Below are 21,387 nucleotides of genomic sequence, written 5' to 3' on the forward strand. Positions count from 1 at the left end.
GCCTGGGGAGAGGCACTTATGGAACGTTGGGTTGCTGTGTGAGTAATCGGTTTACCGGAGCCGGGGGAAAGATAGTGTGGGGAGAAAAAAAAATAGGATTTTCAAGCCCCACAGCCAGCGAGCACAGGCCCAGAGCAAGCAATGTGCGGTGGAGACGATTAAAGCAAATGGATTCAAAAGTACACAAATATCTTGTTGGGCTCCAAAGTCCCTGCCTTTAGAATAGGCGGGTGTGCAGTTTGGTATGGCTGCCGGTCAGGACACAGTGACGCAGCTCTGTGGAGCTCAACGCAAATTCCCAGCTCAGCATTTCAACATTTCTCAATACCCCTCTCTCATACAATTGAAATACCTTGAACCATATCGTACAGTCCAAAATGCAATAAGTTCTGTTTCCTTCTACCTTGTCACACGGTGCATATTTAGCCAGTGGAGGATTTGGCTGACTTCAGCGTTTCTCCAGGGAGAGATAAAGACCAAGCTGTCAAGAAGTGTCCCCTCTGACAATCTGGCCCCAGGCTGACAGAGTAGCTATGATGATGGCAGCCATTTGGGGCCAGGCTTACCAGGGAGCTAATGATGCTGGACGATGACACGTTGTCCTAGAGAAGTTTAGTAACAACAGCTGGGTTAACAGTTTCCACTCTCTGCAATCAAATAAGAATGCCATGCAATGTCACGTGTGCAGATGTGAAGATTCTTGGAAAATCAAAGGAATCACTCACTTAGAACACCTGGTTGAGAATAATACCATAATAACACTCCATCAATTAATCCAGAAGTTTGATTTCACTCAAGAACATTTTTCACAATATCCACAACTCAAGAACGCACTCAGGAAGAAAATCGATATCACACATAATAACTTGCAACCACCACCATCAGTAACAGACCTATTTACAATATCAACAGCCAAGAAACCACTATCAAAATTATACAGACTTATCTCATCAACCAAAGATTCCACCACAGACTGGGAAAAAGATCTATCGATTAATATTGATGCAACCCACTGGAAACAAATTTGCAATAACATCTTCTCGATGACCAGCAACCCCAGATTACAGCTCATTCAGTAAAAGACCATACACAGAACACACATAACTCAACACAGGATGCACTTAATGGGCTTCACAATGCACTCTCAACAACACAGATAACTATGAAGGTATTATTGGAGCAAAACAACTGAGCACCTGTGACAGTGGAATTTGTAGTTGTAGAAAATACTCACACGTGTATCAGTAATTTTGAAGTCACAGAGAAAAATGCTTTAGGAGTTGCAAACTTGTAGAATTTTTTTCTCTCCGACAAACACAACACAACAGTTACACCTTCTCAAATTCTTCATTGCAGGTGCACAATAGAATTTGTGCACCTGAAATTAAGAATTTGAGAAGGTGCAAACTGCTGTTTTGAGTTTCAGCTAAAGTCCATGCCATAAATCTGTGTCACAAGTTCATGTTACAGTGCTGTCGGTTTGGAGAAACCTGACTATAAGTTGCAATGTTATTCCGGGAGCTGCGTGGTCATACTGTGGGAGAACTGCAGAGATCGGGCCCATGAATAAATCCCAACAGAAAGTGCTCTGGGAAGCGATACAATGTACCGCCCAGCGCTGAATTTGTTGCAAGGGTGTCAGGAATTCCCACCATGGCTAAATTACCTTACCAAGAGACAGCGGATGGACTTGATGCTGCGTTTACTGGAGTCCCAATTGATACTGGAACCTCCAACCAATCCGGACCAAGGTTTGGCCCCCGGCAGATCAGAGTGGCACAGGCTACTCTGCAGACTTCTATGAGTGGAACCGGGCCCAGGGTTTCCGTGTGGTCCAAGTGGAAGAGTGTTGGCTCAAATCCCTCGCTCCTCTGATGTCCAAGGTCAGGACTCAGATGGGCAGCGGGCCAGTCTACCTCAGCTTTGACATCGATGCTCTGGACCCAGGCTTCGCCCCGGGAACAAGCACGCCGGAGATAGCAGGGCTTCTCTTGCGAGATCACCCTGGGCTGCCGCACCCTAAACCTTGTTGGATGTGATCTAGTGGAGGTTTCTCCACCCTATGACACCACAGGAAACACAGCACTGACTGGTGCCAACCTGCTTTTTGAAATGATGTGCGTCCTCCCAAAAACTAAATATTGCTGATCTGTAGAGACACAGAATATGTTGACATTGAATACAAAAATACCTGAATTCTAAATGATCTGCCTATGTTTTTTTGTTGCTCTGTGAGCAGAGGATAAATTCTGTAAAATTACAATTTCATATGTTAATTATTAAACATAAAGCATTTTATTACAACCAGCAAAAAAAAAAAAAAAAAGATGTGAAGATTCTTCTAAATTCACACTGAAAGTTAAAAGAGTTTACCCACAAATTGCAACTCTGTCTTTGGAATATTTGTGTGTGTGTGCACAGCAGGAGTCTCTGGGTTGCATAACATATGGACAGGATTAATCTCTGATGAGGGAGTTATTGTCCCAGTCTTTAAGTTGATGAATGGATTCAATCAGAATTCCTATCCAAGTCATAACTGAAGTAATTGAAGTCTCTCAAAGCAAGCACCCCTTGTAATTACATTACACTGGGGTAATCATAATGATGAGTTCTTTACTAAGTCATAAGTAAAAGTTCAAAGAAATTGGGTTTGCCCATAAACCCTGGTCTTTCCCACTGAACTATGTCTTAACTGAACTAAGTATTCATTTCTCAACTGCATACACTTCAAATTAAAACAGTCAAAACTTTCAAGCCTCAATCAAAATCAGCGGCTCGTGTAGTTCCTCCAATATTCAGAGTCCAGGTCAAGTGCCCACCATATGGCATGAACACAGTATCACCTCTCATCTCCACTGACCGGAAAGAGGAAAAACATTCTCCATTAAACTTTGCTTGATTGGGCTATCAGTTAGACACCGTGGGCAGCAGGAGATATTGAGTTTATTCTGACTGGTTGGCTAACTGACATATATTGACTAGGCCTTGCCTACTGTGCTTTCTTCTCTGACTGCTTCAGAGTTGTGCATGTGCATGTGTGTGTATGTGTCGTCGTGTGTGTGTGTGTGTGTGTGTGTGTGTGTGTGTGTGTGTGTCGTATGTGTGTGTGCGTGTGGGAGTGTTATTGACGAGACCTTGTCCAAAGCGCTGTCTGAACTGACTGATTGATTGTCAGACCAGCTGCAGTGTTCTCCTGTATTACCATCCCTCACGCCAGAACCATGTGTATGTGTGTGTGTGTGTCTGTGTGTATTTCTATACATACGCCTGTACAGTATGTGGGTGGCCTGTGTGTGAATGTATTATATGAGTTGTTGCCTTTTGAGAACACCAAACCCCAGGCTTCCTCTAATCGCCTCCTCTCCTCCTCTCTCCTTATCACTCTCTCCACTCTGCTGTCAATCACACTGAAGTCGTTACTGAAGGACCTTCAGCGAAGAGAGTAAATGTCCTCAGCAGGCCCACTCACAACTAAATTACAGTCACTTATTGTCCGTTTCTGCTGTTTCTCTGTCTCTTTCACACACACACAGACACACAAACACGTGCAAAAACATACCAATACTACACATGCAACACTCGCAGCCCGAATGAGTCACCAAAGCAGAGTAAAAGAGAAGGGGGGAAAGAGAGTGACACACACACACACTCCTCTAGACATCCTTTCTGCCAAACACTCACAGTCGATGGCACTCACATGTGCCCTTCAGACATCCTCCACACAAATGTGGACAGCCACGCACACACATACACACACACACACAGCAATCTCCTAGCTTCAGACTGAGATGTGCTAGCTGATAACCCCTGATGACACAAGGCACACACATACACTCACAACAAAACAACACACACACGCACCAAATGAGTCACAAAGGCATAAGAAACGGGAACGGGGTTGTGACCTACATAGTAATATACAGTAAATTTGTTTGGCTATTTCCTAGACTCATATCACATCCAACTCCAGTCTGGTCCCCCTCTCTCCCCTTGGCTCTCCTCTTCCCCATACCAATGTGTTGCTATCAACCTAATAGAGAATGACTGAGCTAATGGACAGAAAATCATCCTCTAATGCAGATCAGATGTTGGGAGTGACAGTACAGCACAGCTAGAGAGAGGCACACGATGAATGGCACAGGACTCCATCACCCTCAACGACTCCCAGTCAGTTGACCAATCAGTTGCTTGGTGATAAACACCCCTGACGAGGCAATGGCTTGGGACTGGTGTACAAAAAAAAAAAACTCCTCAAACTCTGACTACTCACACATTTGTTACACATAAAGAGAATTAAATATTCCTTTGTCTGTTCTCCTCTGCGATCCTCCATCCGAGACACACACATCGACTTTTCCCAGCCAAATTCTGCGCCTCCCTCCCCTCTTCGCATTTCCCCTTGCTTTGTTCTCCAGTCTCTCCCTCTCACCTCATCTCTTCTCCTCTCTCCCCTGCAGGCATTTATAAACGAATGTGTTTACAGAGAAGGGGAGAAGGGGGGGGGGGGGGGGGGGAGTTGAGCGGGGCTTATTTTAATTAACGATCGCCCGGCCCTCCGTAGATTCGGTCAAAGATTAAAACTCGTTAGGATTGATTCTGGCTTCCACCCCTATTAAGCTACGGTCCCACCGTGGCCTGAAAGAGTTGGAGAGGTGGGGGGCGAGAGAGAGAGAGAGAGAGAGAGAGAGTGGGTAGAGGATGGACAATGGGAGAGCAAGGAAGTGAGGACAAGGGTATGGGGGCGGACATAGACAAAGGAGAGAGGGAGAGAGAGGGGAAGGAGGAGAGGCAAGATGAATCAGGACTAGCGGCCGGCCATGAGAGAGAGACGCAGTTAAGACACTCCGTTAGATAGAGACAGAAATATATATGATATTATTATGTAATCTGATTTGAGCGAAAGGAGGCGGAGTGAGGATAGTGAGACAGTGAAGAAGAGAGAAAGAGGGCGAGAGAGAGAATGAGAGTGCCGCTTAAGTGGAGACTGTCTGACTGTTTAGAAATATAGTTAGGACAAACGGGAGAGGACAGGGAAGGACGGATGACCAATTATTGAAACTTATTAATTTCTCCGTGCAAACATCCAATCCACCTTGAGAAGAGCATATTTGAATGTCAAACAGAGCCCAGGACTTAAATTTTACTCAATGTTAAATGTGGACTGCTCCTCTGTATCATTACAGGACTGTTGGATAGTATCCGTGCATTAGCACATTATGATTGACAGGAAGGGCTTCTATAATGGGTCAAACAACGCCTACAGACTCCCAAAGAGCATCTATGGGATTTACCAAGCAAATACAAGACTGTCTGCACCCTAATTACTCTTCTTGCACTTTTTTCCTTGCTTCCGTCCTTCCTATGCTCCTTCTTTCCTTTCTCCTTTCTTTCTTCCCTCCTGTCTTTCATTGTTCCTTCCTTCTTTCCCTCCTTCGATGATGTAACCAATGTGACAGATAAGCCAAAGCAAACTGCTCCGAGCGTTCCCCTACCCGGCCATCTAGTCACATCACGTCAGCAAATCTGGCACTTCCAGGAGAAGCCAGGCCCGGAAATCCAAGGAGGATCCCTGATGGGGAGACATGTCCCCGAACACTAGATGACACATTAAATAAAGGCTTTTAATTAGTGCCAGTGGCCATTAAGATTCCATCAGCGGCAGCAACTATCACACTGAGAAGGTGACACTTGGCCAAACTCCCTCTGACAGGCTCAATTATATAGCCCCCCCCCCCCCCGCCCCTCCTCCCTCAGTTCGGTCTAGCAATTGTAAATCATGCTTTTCACCATAGGGGTGCTGCATCAACCAGCAGGTTGGGGTGAATGTCATGTGAGCAAAGGAGTGGGGGTTCCAGACCGGCTCACAACCTTTGTTGCAGTCAACCCCCCCCCCTCTCGGTCATCTTTCTTGTCATTCCCTTATATAATATGACTTCCAGAGCACGGCTCAGCTGCTGACCTAGTGCTTGAACATTTTCTAAATATGAGCTGGAATATGTACTCCATCATGCTGAAAGCTTGGTTATGTTGTCCTTGTGTCTTGTGGTGTTTGATTGTCTATTTATTGTATCTTGCCTGTTTTGTGTGAACAACAAATTTCCTCTTCTTCATTCTATATACTGCCCAGTAAAGTAGAAAATAATGAGATTGAGCTATAGCAAGGTACACCATTCATGATATGCCTTTTTTCCTTAGCCTTATAGAGAGTAGAGTTTGGGTGCTGTATCATCTCGACAGCCACCATATAGCTATATACTGTATATTATCCTTAGTGGTGACATGTAATCATATAATTCTCTAGAAGATGCTTTTTATTGTGCTGTAGCTGTCAACCCGTGTTGCTCCTAGTAAGCTGAGGATGAGAACGAGGCCCGGGGAGACTGGGATACATTGGCAGCTCCATTGGTCTCAGAATGTCATTGCTGGTTACCTCACTCATTAAGGGCTCTGTGTGTGTGTGCGCGTGTGTGTGTGTGTGTGTGTGTGTGTGTGTGTGTGTGTGTGTGTGTGTGTGTGTGTGTGTGTGTGTGTGAGTGGTCAGAGATGAACTATCAAGATCTATCAAAAGCAAAGGAGAGTCATCTCTCCTAGAGCTGAGAGCCACAGCCATGACTGCTGTGTGACACGAGTCAACTTTTCCATATACTGTATCACTGCAAGCAGCCACATAATGACTATGTGCAACCTAACTCACCATAGATTTAATTATTACAGCAGCAATAGAAGCTTGAAGATACGTGTGTGTGTGTGTGTGTGTGTGTGTGTGTGTCTGTGACCTTGTGCATTCGTGCGTATATCTGTCCGTGTGTGAGTAGTCTATCCGTAGGATTGTGCTGACTACTGTGGAGTGGGCGATCAGCTCGCTTTGCCAGGCACGAATATCCAATTAATCTGAGAGATGGACATGATCTCCCAATTCATACTACACACACACACACACACACACACACACACGCACACGGAATGGGGGTTTTACACAATGCATGTTCTCTCTCTAAAATGGCCTTTCCAATATGCACACATGTGCACATAAATTTTGATTCCATGTTTCCTCAAGCCCTTAGGACAGATAGTTTTGAGCTAAATTCAGCTAATCTCCATGCTCCTAATTATCCAGACCGCCTGCCTCCACTGTACCTAATAATGAACACACACACAATAAGCTATGAGTGGGCAAAATTTAATCAAACACAGATTTACAAAAACACTGTTAATTCTCCCCCCACAATGAGAGCCATTCTTTCGGTCCGGTTATTAACAATTGCTGTGAGAAAGACACAGTGAAAGGGTTTGGCACGTTTGCTGAGGAGCTGAAATGGACTTGACAAAGAATAAGAGCGTGGAGGGGAAAGGGGAACACACCTTCTGAACATCAGGTTGGAATCTAACAATACGGCACTAAAAAGAAGATATAAAACAATGAGATGATACATTCATTCATCCATTCATTCATTCATTTTCCATACCTACTTATTCCTATTCAGGGTCGGGTCGGGTTATCAAGGATCATTATCTTTTCAGGCAGTATCACGATCCACGACATGGATTACAATTTCTAAGACTATTTTGCAAGTTAGTGAATAGTACAAACCAATTGGTAACTACAGTACTCCATTTGAGGAAATATAGCCCTACAAGAAACAAACACTGCTTGGAACATTCAAGCACTTAAAACACAAGTAAAAGAGTAACTGAAAGACCATTAGGACCAGCCAGAGTACTTTTTCATACATATTTTAATGAATACCATGCCAGTTTCAAAAGGCTGACAATATGGAAGTGCAATTTTGCAAATGATCAACATTAAGCAAATTCTAGTCTATGCCAATTAGTTAGCTTATCCAAGCAGTCACAGACCCAGCAATCTACAAAGTGTTTTACACAAAATATAAACTTTAGTGTCATCCAAAACATCGCTTCTTAACCCGCAAAGTATCATGTGCACCTCTTCTCTCACACGTTTTCGTAGATTGCCATGGGACTTCTATTGTGGCGGGCTGCATGTGCTGTGCGTGCAGGAGCATGGATTATTAGCTTCAGCTCCCAGCTTCCAAAAGCTGTGTTTTGGGAAAAAAAGACTTCATTGGAACAGCATACTAAGGCCTAGGAGGAAACTGCCAACAAAATGAAGGTAGTCGCTTTATATAGAAGTCATTGGGAGCAACAACAATAGCTTGTTCAAATCAGCGCCATCTAGCGTCCCTTTGGGGCTAGGTTGGCCTTGGCAACGCGAGGCAGTTGCTTCGTGAAAGCAAAGTTTGGAAGCAGTCAGTGTGTCTGAGAGGTGTCAGTGAAACTATGATGAATGAATGCATTGCCAAATATACTTGAATTGTGTTAGAATGTAGCATGATTCTTCCGATCCCTCTGTAATGGCAGATTGTGGAGACATTTTCTAAGATCGTCATATCTCCCACCCCTACGCCAGTCCATCACAGGGCTAACACATACACAGACAAACACACAGGAAGACAAACACACTCTCGCTCGCTCACATTCACACCTATGGGTAATTTTAGAGTCACCCGATCCACCTGACCTGCATGTCTTTGGAATAGTGAAGGAAACTAGAGCATCCAGAGGAAACCCACGCAAACACGGGGAGGGCATGCAAACTCCTGAGATGATACAGGATATGTAAATGGTTTTGATGATATATCTAAATGGTTTTAATGATATATCTAAAAATGTAAATTTAACATCCTTGTGTCCCTCCTTTGTGTCTACACTGACATGACGTGCTCTGTTTGTATCAGAGAGCACAAAGGCATGATTGGCACACTCTGCTTTAGCCTTTAGATAATATTCTGGACTTGAGGAGTGCGAGGAAAAGGAGGCATGACAAGGTTGAGATAATAGATGCTTATGCATATGTGGAGAAGTGATTGTGTGTGTTTGTGTGTGTGTGTGTGTGTGTGTGTGTGTGTGTGTGTGTGTGTGTGTGTGTGTGTGCGTGTGTGCGTGTGTGCGTGTGATGTAATTCCTCTTGAGTTTGGCGTGCCAGGCGGAAGAGGAGATTACTGCACCGCGCTTCTATAATTACCTCTCATCTCTCAGCCTGCACTCTTAAACACAAGGGGGGATGCCAGGCTACCACACACACATGCACAGGTACACATCCAGTCACACACACACACACACAGTTGGGGGCACTTCGGTACAGTGTAGCAGGCTGAGAGGGAGTTATTTCTAGAGGGTTTCATTTCACTCAAATCAAACGCTGATGGTTGGAGACCACCCACACTACCTTTAAGCAGCACAGGTCAGCTTTACTGCGAGCACACATGCACACACGCACACACACTCTATCTCTCTCTCTCTCTCTCTCATGCTCACACACACACACTGCTTGTAAGTAAGAAGAATGACTCACCTGTTCAGTCCTTCCCACACAAAAACCCACTTAAGATTCTATTCTCAGAACACAAAGGCATGCACTTAAATCACACCATATACTGTTTTAATTGAGATATCGCAACAAATCACCTGTCACCTATTCTGTATCTTTCTTTCTCTTTCACTCTCTCTTACATACACCTCTTTCTGGTCTGTTTATTTCCATGATATGAAAAACGTGAGGACAAAAGATCAGCATCGCTTCAGAATCGAAGGCTTTGCCACAGATTTAGCTGCATCACATCTTCATTACACTGACTCTTATTGGCAAGAGGCAGCCTTAACAACCGTGCAAAGCATCAGGGCTAAATATGTTTTGGAGTCAACAGAGTCTTACAAAGACAAATTAGCCATGCAATTCACAGCTTTCAAAAAGTCATTAAAAACTGCCAGGAAGTAAATTGCTCCTCCACACTGAATGACTTGATCTATGCAATTGTTCGACTACAAAAAAAAGTAATATGACTTCTTGTGGACAGTAGAGGAAAGGGCAGGAGAGTTGAGATGTAGATGTAGAAATAAACTTGACTAGATAATCTTTAAGTCTAAACTGCAAAGTGTTGGGAGTAAAGGCATTGGCTGACCTAAGGTATCACTGCAGTCTCCTTCACAGTCACATTTACTAATCATCCATAATAAATTTGATAATGAAGTTTTCATTGCATGCTAATCTGACACTGATTACAGAACCAGAGCTGAAGGAAAAGTCACAAGACGGCATCAAACCAAAGAGAGAAAGGGAGAAAAGAAAGTCAGTGTGCCAAAGTGTTTTCTGGAGTCTCGGAGTAGCTCGGCAAAGCTCTCTGTTTGTCCAAGCATGACGGTCAGAACAACAGCGAGTGGGTTGGCAATTCACATATTCAACTGCTTTACAATCCCCCTGTTGAAATGTAAGGCCTGATGGATGTTTTTGATTTCAGCAGAACAAACTGTCCATTTGTTTTCTGTTTTTTCACAGCATAGGTATAGGAGTCTGTAAGACCTTTACCACGCCACACAATAATTAACAACATAAAACATTCTGGACATTCAACAATGGACCGCAGAGAAAATAAGAGTGATGCTGCTGCTTCTTAAAACACCCACACACCACACACACACAGATATACACACACAAATATTCACACAGATAAGTACACACGCAGACGCACGGATACACATACAGATCCACACATATACACACATGAATTCACTGACACACACACACAGTGAGATCCTGCAATCTTATCTTAATTTGGGATGCATTAAATTTGCAACAAAGGGCCGCTTAGCTGCTAATGCATGGCCTAGTGGAAATGAGATTAGATTGGCCCTGCCGAGCCGGAGGCACACAGCTGTCTGGACAGGCAGAACTTCCCTCTGCAGGCCTGAGATGTGTTCAGGCATAAAAGCAAGCGTTTTATTTAGGCAGCTGGCACTTAACAGGCAAACGGTGCTCACATAAGCAGTGAGAGCTGTGAGCTAATATCACATTGGAAGGCTGTGGGGACAGGCAAACTCCTCAAGAGTGTGTTCAGCATACAGAGGAGCACATACAAAACACATACATGTGCACACACACATAGGTCCACTCACAATGCATTGGTTCATTAATTATATGGGAATAACACTGGGGTCTGCACATTCTTCAGCTTACTGATTAGTAGCCTACATGCTGCAAGGGGTTGTACTGTCACCAGCTCGCTCACCCACTCAGTCAGTCAGTCAGTCACACACATGCACACACACACACACACACAAACACATATAGAGAGAGACAGAGAAAGAGAGAGAGAGATAGAGAGAGACAGAGAGAGGGAGAGAGAGAGAGAGAGAGAGAGAGAGAGAGAGAGACAATAAAGCACCTTGAATTGAATTGAGAGCACATAATATTTTTACTCCACGGAAGACATTTAGGTCATTTATTACATTTACATTTATGCGACATTCTAAAATCTTAATCGACAAACACGTTTTTTTATAATACAAAGTAGACGCACACAAACACATTCACGCACAAATTTGCCACGCTCGCAAATCCACATGGCATGAGATAAGTGTCGCTCAATCTTTGCTGTGCTTGCGAAACGAAATAAACATCAGCCCGTTTAGTTATAAACCCTCGGCACATAATGCCCACGTCGATAAGAGGAATTGGATATTTCTTCGTATTAGCCTAGAGTGAAACTAAACCAAACCCGAGAAATCCTGGTCAGTCTCCACACACAGTGTGGGTCACATCAGGTAGGTCAGACAGGTGTTATATAGCCAACAGGACTCTTCACAACAGTCAAAAGAGCGACAATAACGTGGTCTCCCATGGGTGAGCCAGGCCAGCAAAACCGCACCATTGTCTTACATTTGTTGACAGAAGCCACCCATCACTCACCAACATTACAAATGCACCACATTACGAAACCACATAGACATGCAACATATGCCATTAAAAGATGCAATATGTATTTTTGCAAACAAATATTGTTCTTGAAAGTCAAACACATCGCGCTCTCTGTCGCTCTTATCCCTTACGAAAAGGAACTATATCCTACTATTTTAGAGGGACACTACAATAAAAGTCCCTATAGGAATATTATAGGAATATTATAGTGTTACCATGAAGCTACAAAAAATACCATAAAGTACGATAAGGTCCGTATAAACTTATTATGGAGTACCACGGACAAACTGTAAGTCCATATAGGAATATTACAGGAATATTATAGTGCTTTTTTTCGTTAGGGGATGAGACAACAGGTTATGGCGAACAGGTTGTGACATTTCAGCCAGACCACCAGAAGTTCGGTGGACCAGGCTCCTTATAGAAGTCTACCTTTGCATATTGAATCTTTTTACTGTAGGCTCCCATACAACATCCGCCGGGGCTTATAGGACGCCCGTTCACTCACCCGTTAGTTGGTCATAGGATCCGTCCAGCTCTCTGGAGTCCGACAAGCTTTGGTCACGGTTTTTCGCCTTCATTTTCCCCGTGTGCGCCGGAATGTGAAACTGGGGGAAACAGCTGATATCTTGGCGATTCTGTTTGGGAAAATAGCGCTTTATTGTTTGCCTCACGGAGGACGGCTAAGTATACCCGTTAACAACTCATATTAGATTTGCCATTAATTAAAAAAAAAGAGCGAGGTTGACGTTATTTCCCGTGTCCCTCTCCTGCCGTGCGCTCTCGGCAACCAGAAGCTCTCCGCGCTGTCAGTAAAGTGAACCAAGCGCGCTTCTGGTCCACACTCTCACTCTGCCACGCACGCACGCACTCTCGCTCTCTCTCACACACACACACACACACACACACTCACAAACAGAGACACACACACTCAGCTCCTTTGAGGAAACCAAATTATTGCTTTTAAATCTTCATTTTAAGATGCGTGGGGTAGCCTCGTCTCATTTGATTACATAATATATCCTTTTTTCAGGACATCATCATAATCAGCCAATTCTAATATGAAAAAATGCACAATGTCAAAATCTGGATATGACAAAATATACGTGGGTATATTTGCATGAGAGAGATATCATGAAATGCACTTATTAAGAGTATATGCTAACATTTCAACTTGTTTTCTCAGTGGCATAGAGAAAAAGATTCATTCATTCAGTCATTAGTCAGAGTTGGTCGGTCAGCCGTTCATATCAGCATCAGATCTTTGCCTGATGTCCCTGACTGAGCCAGAGCGTGTCAGACGTGTACAAAGACATCAGCAGGAGCAACAAGGAGCACACTGCTGCTGCCAGGTAGAGGTTCTGACTGTATCTGGTCTATAAATACTCCCTAGCTCTGGGAAGCCTTGTGTGTCTCCCTCTGTTCCTCCTCTCTCTCCCTCTCTCTTCTCTCTTACTCTCTCTGTCTTCGCCTTTCTCTCTCTCTCCCTCCTGTTCTGACATTTGGTCACAATCTGTCAAGCAATCTGTCTTTCACTCCGTATTTCTCTACATTCATCAATGTTTCCATCAATACCTCCCTCCATCCCTATGGTTCCCTATCCCTATCTATCCATTCATTCATTTATCCCAGTAACAAAACAATTCCATTATCGGTCCATTCATTACTGTACCAGAGCGGTGAAGTAATTCTGTTTTTAAGATGTCATCATGGCCTTTGTCCCCTGCTGGAGGAAGAGTGTGAGGCGCAGTGCATTAGGTGTTAGATTCCTCTCTCATTCACCATTCTGCTGAGCCATCCATCCAGCTCTCTTGGGGATCAATTGACATCTGAATCAGACACAGGTCACTGAAAGGTTGGCAAGACCTTGTCTCAGATGGGGCTCTGATTTATGCCTTATATGCGTCACTGAAATTACCATTCTAGCATGCATTTCTGTCATGCAGCAGTCCCATAATAGCTACACACAACCGCTCATGGCATATAGCCCTTGACCTGCCTGTTGTTGTTTGAGCAGAAGACCCCAGTGTGACGTGAGAATTATACAGATTGGTTCAAGTGGATAAACTATCAGATAAACTGAAGGTTTGGCTTCTTTCAGAAATGACACAAGCTTTTTCTCTCCAAAATGACACGCTGAAATCATTTTGCTTTGACATTGTAACTGAATTGAAGGAGAATTAAACTCACTGCTCTGCTTGGACTACTGGCCGTTGTCTAATTAAAAACCTTGTTTTGAATTAGCTTGTTCAGTGTAGCTGTCCATCATGCCAGCAGACACAGGACATGCGGGGTTGACACAACAATAAGATTCCCCCTGTCCGGGTGAACAAGGCATTGTCTGCTAGCATTAATGGCACATATAACATTGGTAGCATGCAGAAATGACTGGTGTAAAAGCACAATGGACCCGAGGATATTTGGCTACAGTACATTAGGCGTATACTCTGTCCGTACACATCTATGATTATTGCCACTTGCCTTTTTAAGACAGCGCACAACAACAGACAGGTTTAACGCTCCCTTTCCTGGCTTTGCTTATTGGATGAAAGTTAGAGACCGGCATGTGGACGAGTATTGAAGTATGAAAGAAAAGCAACAAATCAGTTATCTGTCCCCACTAGCACCCAGAAAAGAGGTGAGTTAAGGTCACAGGGAGCTTTGAACAGATGTGTATGGATGTGCCCTCTCCTCAGCCTCATTTGAACCCTGCATGCTGCCAATACAGCGGGAGGGACCCACAATAACCACAAGGCCTGCTTTTTCTGTCATCTAATACCAACAAAATATTTCACAGATACGGACGATTGGATAGTGATTGGATTTCAGTGTGTGGTAAATGAAAGGAGACGAGGAGAGGTGGATTCTAAATGAAGGAGAGGAGGAGCGGGCAAGAATGAGGGATAGGAGAGGTGGGGGGGGGGTGGATCGATGCACGGCGAGTTAGGTAGGATTTAATGCTTGAGAACCAAAATAAAGAGAATCGTCAAGTCATTCATGGAGGGGACGGTGTGTGGGGTTAGGGGTGAGGCGGGGACATACGCACATGTCGAAGCCGTGCAGCGACCCACAGAGGATTGTGTTGTATCACAGGGCAGAATAGCAGATACTGGGCATGGTGCCAGCTTGGTAGCAAGATTAGGCGTTGTTTACGGCCATATTGTCTACACCAGCCGACATTAAGTGCAAGGCTAACGCCTTTTTTCTCCCAAATTAACTCCAAAATTCAACACAGTCTCATTCTTTGCTTTGTATACGTCAATATACTTTCCAGAAGTTGACATCCTAACGATAATCAGGCTATTGTTTGTATGGCAGGTTTTGACTAAACTCCCAGGTGTGCAACATCTCTGTACTCCAATTGTTTTGACAGTGTTTTAGCTCATGAGCCTATTCAGCACTAAGTCATCGCAAATCCGTCAACCCAAGCTGATATCTACAATAGACGACGATCATCTCTCGATTCATAATTCAACTGCTTGTCAGCGCTCTCCACATGTGAGCGAGGCTGCACATTGCAAGTTACAAAACTCAGATCAAACCCGAATTAGCAGTTTAATCCCAGTCTACCTATGAGAGTAAAATCCACCTCTAGCATCTTATAACTGGATTATTCACATGTAAAGGGTTAAAAAAAAAGACAAAGATAAAACAGTTCATGGAGTATAAAGTTAAACATTTGATATGCATTATTAAAATGTGAATTTAAAAAAGATTAAGATTTATAAGAAGATAAATAGACACCCCTTAATTTTTTTGGTTTTAAAATGTAATTTCATTGTACATTCTCTCATCTATCTCGAGCGTATCTCATTAGGTCACTAGGGGGCGCGCGGCGCTTGAGAGGTAAACGAAACCATTGAGACGCACCACCACAGAATAAATCCTGCGGTCAAGCTTAACACAAGCTTCTGATGTGTGTCTCTTGTTTTCGAACTACAGGTGGGTTAATATTCCTCCAAAATGTAAAAGCACAACCTAGTTTGAAAGCTAAGCATGTTGTTTAGGTCATGAGTGTATCAGTTTCGGTCAGAGTAATAGTAGTAGCATTTGTTTTGTGAATATGTGAAATCGAGAACATTAAGCTACATGCTAATGTGCTAAGCTAGCGAACCTATTGAGTTTATGATAGAGTGAGTTTACTGTCAACACAATTCGGTTGCTCAAGCCATTCACGAGTTGTGATTTCTGATGTGTAATGAGGGAATTGTTAAGGGTTTATAGAGTCATTCTAAGGCTTTATGGATAGTGTTTTTATGGCACAATGGCAATGTCGAGCGTGGAAACACGATGGCGAAAACATGGCGCCTTTACCGTGTCTAAAAAGCGTATTGAGAACGTTTCATGTTCACTCTGTTTCTGAAAAGGAGCATTCCGTAATGTTTTCATGTATTTTCTATTGATGGATGTATTAAGCTAAGTTGAACCTGTTGAGTGTAAAGGAAATTGAAAGAAGAACTAACAGGATTATTGCACTTTTTGTATTCTTATTTTAGTGTATTTTGTTATAGTGAATGTAAAGTTGAACTAAACCAAAGAAAGTGGTTGAGATATATTGATAGTGTCACAACTAAAATGAAAGGACTAAATACATACTTTCAAAGACCGAATTGAACAAGAGAGTTTATACTGTTTAAGCACTTTTTGGTATTATTTTGATATTTTGTGTTAAAGGGATATTTCAAACAATGAAATACAGAAGAAACATAGACATTCATTTTTGATACAATGTTTATACTGATATTGAATGTATTTTCCTGAGTATGTGAGTATAGGTTAATGCATAGTAATGTAAAGAGTGACAAGTTCTACCTTATTTGGTTTTGTACTGTCATAGAGCATTTGAGTTACACATCTCTGGTGTCAAAGTCATTAGTTAAGGTCAATGTCATAAGTTTGAAGTCATAGTCAAGAGTTTGCTATGATATGAAAGAAATGTTCTTGTGTGCATAATAATTGCACAGAATAAATCCTGCGGTCAAGCTTAACACAAGCTTCTGATGTGTGTCTCTTGTTTTCGAACTACAGGGATTTATCCTCACTCACACCCTCCTGGCCACCATTAGGTCACGGGGGCAACACACACACACACAAACGCTCAAACAGACACTTGGACATACCGGTTATGTTGTTGGATTACAGCTGGTGTCTGCAAGTAATAGATAAAAAAAAGTCTGACAATCCAGAGCTGTTGGGAAAGGAGGAGAGGAGAGGTGAAAAGAGGAAAGCAGAGGAGGGGAGGGGAGGAGAGGAGAGGAGACTGTCATCAAACTATTGAGATGCACCCTCTGGCTCCCGCTGCAACCCCAAGGTGAGTCAATTGTCCTTGACGACACTCTCATGAGCCAAACTGCCCTGTGAATATTAATAGCCCAAAACTCTGGGATCCCCAAACTGAAGCGTGTCAGCATGTCTGTGTGTGTGTGTGTGTGTGTGTGTTAGGGAATCTTAAATCAAAGCTAGAGTGATGCCAACAGGAGTCAAGCGAGTCAGTCACACACTTTGTGTTCTCCTGGGCACTGTAACAGCTAAACAATACAGAATAGGCTATTTGAAGCTTTATTCTCTTCTCTCTCCTAATGTTGTGTGACAACCAATGCATTCTTTATTTTATAATTTCAGTAGGATCGAGGGACAGCGGGGCAATGAGTCTTTGCCAGAACAGTTCTGCCCCTTAGCAGAATAGATGGAATAATAATGATTAACTGCAAAATAGCTGTCATCAATGGTATTTCAGAGCCTCAAGCTTCACAAGGTAGAATGAAAAACCTTCTTCTTAAGCAGGATTAAAAAGCACTTCAAACTTCCAAATGACACTTCCTTGCATTATTCACTGCCGCCAGCGACCTCCAGCACGGAGCTGCCAACTAGCCCTCAGTCACACAGCCGATACCGGCTGAGTGACTGATTGATGCTGTTCAATGAGAAACACAATGGAAACACACACACCTAACACAGACCTCGGCACACGCACGCACACACACACACACACACACATTAGACACACACACACATTAGACACACACAAACAAACATAAACACACACAATGAATGATTAATGCCCTCGTCAATTTGAATAACTTTGACTGTTCATCCTATAGTAGCTCTTGGCTGTTCTCCACATGCCAGTGAATGAATGCAGGTAAGCAGGGAAAATGGAGGCATGCTGGTTCATACTTCATGAAAACTTGCTATGCCACGCTAAATTTAATCACCAGAAATGTGACTTGGGCACCAAATAAGCTATTAACTGTTAGACACTGGTGTTTTCATGTCCACTGGCTGTACACATGCCATTATTTGTCCATAAAACCTCAAACGTAGGCCCAACTATACCTACAGAGACTTTACTGTATGTCGTTTCGCTTCATAAGCCTCACTTTGCGAGGCTGTTACACACAGCTGTAATAACCATAGCTGCCTTCTGGCCCCAAACCACATTCTATCCTCTCAACTTTAAAAGTATTATTATAGGTTTCTCTCTGTGTCCCCATCCTCCCTTCCCTTTAGCTCTTTATTCCCATCTTAACCTACTATCAGTTCATTCTGTTCTCATCAAACCCACTATAGCCCTAATCCAAACTGACTGGCCGCCCTCGCTTTCTCTCCCCGTCCCTGCCACACTCCGCTTCTCTTTTCTTTCTAAATCTCCATCTCTCTCAAACCTCCATCCACTACACTCTAAGCTACTGATCTGGGATGACACCATTCAGGGAAGGACAAGTCTGTGACCTTCGGGAAAAAACATGAATAGATTCCCTCTCCACACGTGTCAGATTTTATTTTTTTTATTTTTTTATTTTTTTTGCTGTAATCATACTTGACTATAATTGTTTTTATTCTTTTCCAGGATGCTAAAAGAAGGATAACGTAACCCCTGGCTCTCCAGGTACGTTTGCTGTCATGGGAGCATCACAGCCAGCATTTAAAAACTGTTGTAGCTTGTGACAGATGTCAGCTGGGCTGCTGCAATGGATGTCACCTTTTACCTGAGGGATGTCACCTTCTGGGACAGACACACACACACCACACACACACACAACCATGCCTGTCATCCAAGTCGTGAGTTTGTGACAGTGTGAGGGTCCAAGAGTTATAACCATTTCCCGCTCTCACTGTCTGTACACCCTGTGTTTTATTCTAGGTGTGGCAGGCTGTACGTCTGGCAGAGAGCAGCTGAATGAACAAGAAGCAGGCTGAATAATGATGCATCTCTTTATGTTTACTGGCCTGGAGGAAAGAAAACCAAGCGGAACAGAAACCTGCATGAATTACTCATGAGTGTAAATGCATGCTTTCTCTCTCTCGTCCACTTCACTCTTCATCTTTATTCCTCTTATTCTGTTTTTTTCCCCCCTCATTTTGCCGTCTTCTTTCGTTTATTCCTAAATTATGTGTCCTTGTTGAGTTTGTCCCAGACTTGTCCTCTCCATCCAGACAGTGGAGTCAATCTGGTGGAAGAGTAGGCACACACACACAGACTCATGGACACACACACACACACACACACACACACGTAGCATATTATCCGGAGGTGCCCTCTACGATGGTTAATCAACAGACGATTGGTGTGTACACAAATCATCCATCTGGCATGTGGCACTTTCCTCTCTCAAATACAGTCTGACAATGAAAGCCTCAAAGTCATGCTAGTGGCTCTCTATATAAAAGCCTTTATGTCCTGGCTCTAGGTTTATAGAACTACTTCCCAGTGCAATAAAACGGCGTGGTGTTGTGCTGTAGCCATTGTAACTACTGTACAGTATGTAGTCAATTAAGTTCACTTTCCTTAGTGTTATTTCAATGGAATTAGAGGTGGTTTATGCCAGGTGTAAACACAGTTACCAACATTCAGGTGAAATCATACTTAATCATACTATATCTGGAAGTAGATACAGAAAAGGAAAGAGAGTGTATGCGAGTGTGTGTGTGTGTGTGTATGAGATAGAGAGAGAGAACACCCAGTACTGACCTTCCATCCAATTGCTCCAAGCTCTCACTTCTCCCCGTTTTCTTCACTCTCTTTCTTTCTCTCATGGGTCACATTGTGCAAAAACTCATGTACACACATGTGTAAACCTGTGCATTCTCACACACACACACACACACACACACACACACACACACACACACACACATGCACCTCCTGTGCTACACCACAGTAATGAAAAGTGCTGTTTAGTGGACCTAAGGGGCAGGAGTTTACGCTGTAAACCACAAACCTAAAATTGATTCGCTTAGTGGAGACCTGATTGTACTGTTCTCAATTCAATCATCCCAGATGAGAACACAATTGAAATTCAGAGCTGATATACAAGATTGGAAACACATAAACCGCACTGTATAACCACGTTCCAGTGTTCCCAATGGGGAGTAACACAGTCAATTTTCAAAGTTATTTTTCATCGATGTCTAATTGTCATAGGCTGGGCGCGGGATAGGAGAGGTAACACACTCTCCCGTTTGCCTCCAGCAGTGAGTATGTGCCTTCCTGTCAGAGGCAACGCAACCTGAGCTTGTGTTTTCGAGCATTCGGTTCTGACAGCAACTGAATCCTCCATACGAAATAAAGGGCCTAATTATAGCAAGCTGTCTTTAATCAGTCAACAACAGAGAGAGAGAGAGAGAGAAAGAGAGAGAGAGGGAGAGAGAGGGGAGGGGAAGAAAAGTGTTGGGTTTAAAGCCTGGAGGCCTTTTTTTCTCTTGATATCACCGATCACAAGGTACACCCTGATATATAGAGGTGAATCCCATCTATCTCACTGGCCATCCTTCATCTCAATGGGTTATTTATTCAATATCCTTCACAACGATCTCATTATCACTTCCCATCTCCCTGTTATGTCATTGATCCACTGGGGCACTGAATTGTCATAACTTTCCATAAAACATGTTCATTTTTCATCAATCTGCCATCTGAGCAAACAGCCTAAATGTGTTGGACAAACACTTACAATAACAAATAGTCCTGGGTCTGGTGAGGACAGCTAAATAGCCCTCAGTAGGGGAAAAGCCCATAAAATCAGCCTCTGATAGATCGCTGGGGTGTGCTTGGCCGAGGCAAGCGGACGGGTTTATAGGCACGAGCGGAAAAAAGCCGCTAAGGGAGATGGATGGAGAGCAGAGACCGGTGGGTAGATGGAGGATATGATGGAGAGAGCAAACGAGAAAAGTGCCGATGTGCCGCGCAGACAGATGGATGGAGTCTGGCGGGCCGGAAACTGCCCCAGCCGCTACCCTGAAATGTGTTGTCACATTAACGTCGCCAGAGTGTTGTTTTCAAAAGTTGCGTCTCTGATACCGTTGTGGAGGAGGGAGAGGATCCCGTTTCACCTCTGTCCCCCTCCACTTGTCTGCACTGTAAGAGATGGGAGGAATCTGAGTTACCACTACGTAATACAATGATTTCCTCTCTTATGATGCTCTTAAGAGCGTCCCACTTTGTTCTCAGGAAGCACTTTATACACTGTCTGCTTTTCTCTCTGTTAAAGCTCATTGTCAATCTAATTACTCTGACCATCTGTAAAGTGGCTGTGATCAGTGCACTATGATACGAACAGGGGAATGAATGGGATAAATGGGAGCTACAGAAAATGGATTTGAATTTAGATGAA

General features: G+C 43.4%; 1 protein-coding gene across 7 annotated transcripts in view; it reads right to left on the bottom strand.

Annotated features, from left to right (window-relative positions):
- Positions 1–12,354, bottom strand: part of cutc (cutC copper transporter homolog (E. coli)) — a 97,140-nt gene extending 84,786 nt beyond the window's left edge. For 5 of the 7 annotated variants that reach the window (XM_071530416.1, XM_071530424.1, XM_071530425.1 and 2 more), the window contains exon 1: positions 12,282–12,354. In XM_071530416.1, the coding sequence (XP_071386517.1) occupies positions 12,282–12,354 (73 nt within the window). Of the gene's footprint in view, positions 1–12,277 lie in introns of all 7 variants that reach the window. The other 2 variants (XM_071530420.1, XM_071530417.1) reach the window with 1 other exon arrangement.
- Between the last annotated feature and the right edge of the window lie 9,033 nt (positions 12,355–21,387).

Source organism: Centroberyx affinis, unplaced genomic scaffold (assembly GCF_046629955.1).
Source record: "Centroberyx affinis isolate AG114_WGS23_722 - 3 ecotype Tasmania unplaced genomic scaffold, CSIRO-AGI_Caff_v1 ptg001928l_1, whole genome shotgun sequence".
Lineage (NCBI taxonomy): Eukaryota > Metazoa > Chordata > Actinopteri > Beryciformes > Berycidae > Centroberyx > Centroberyx affinis.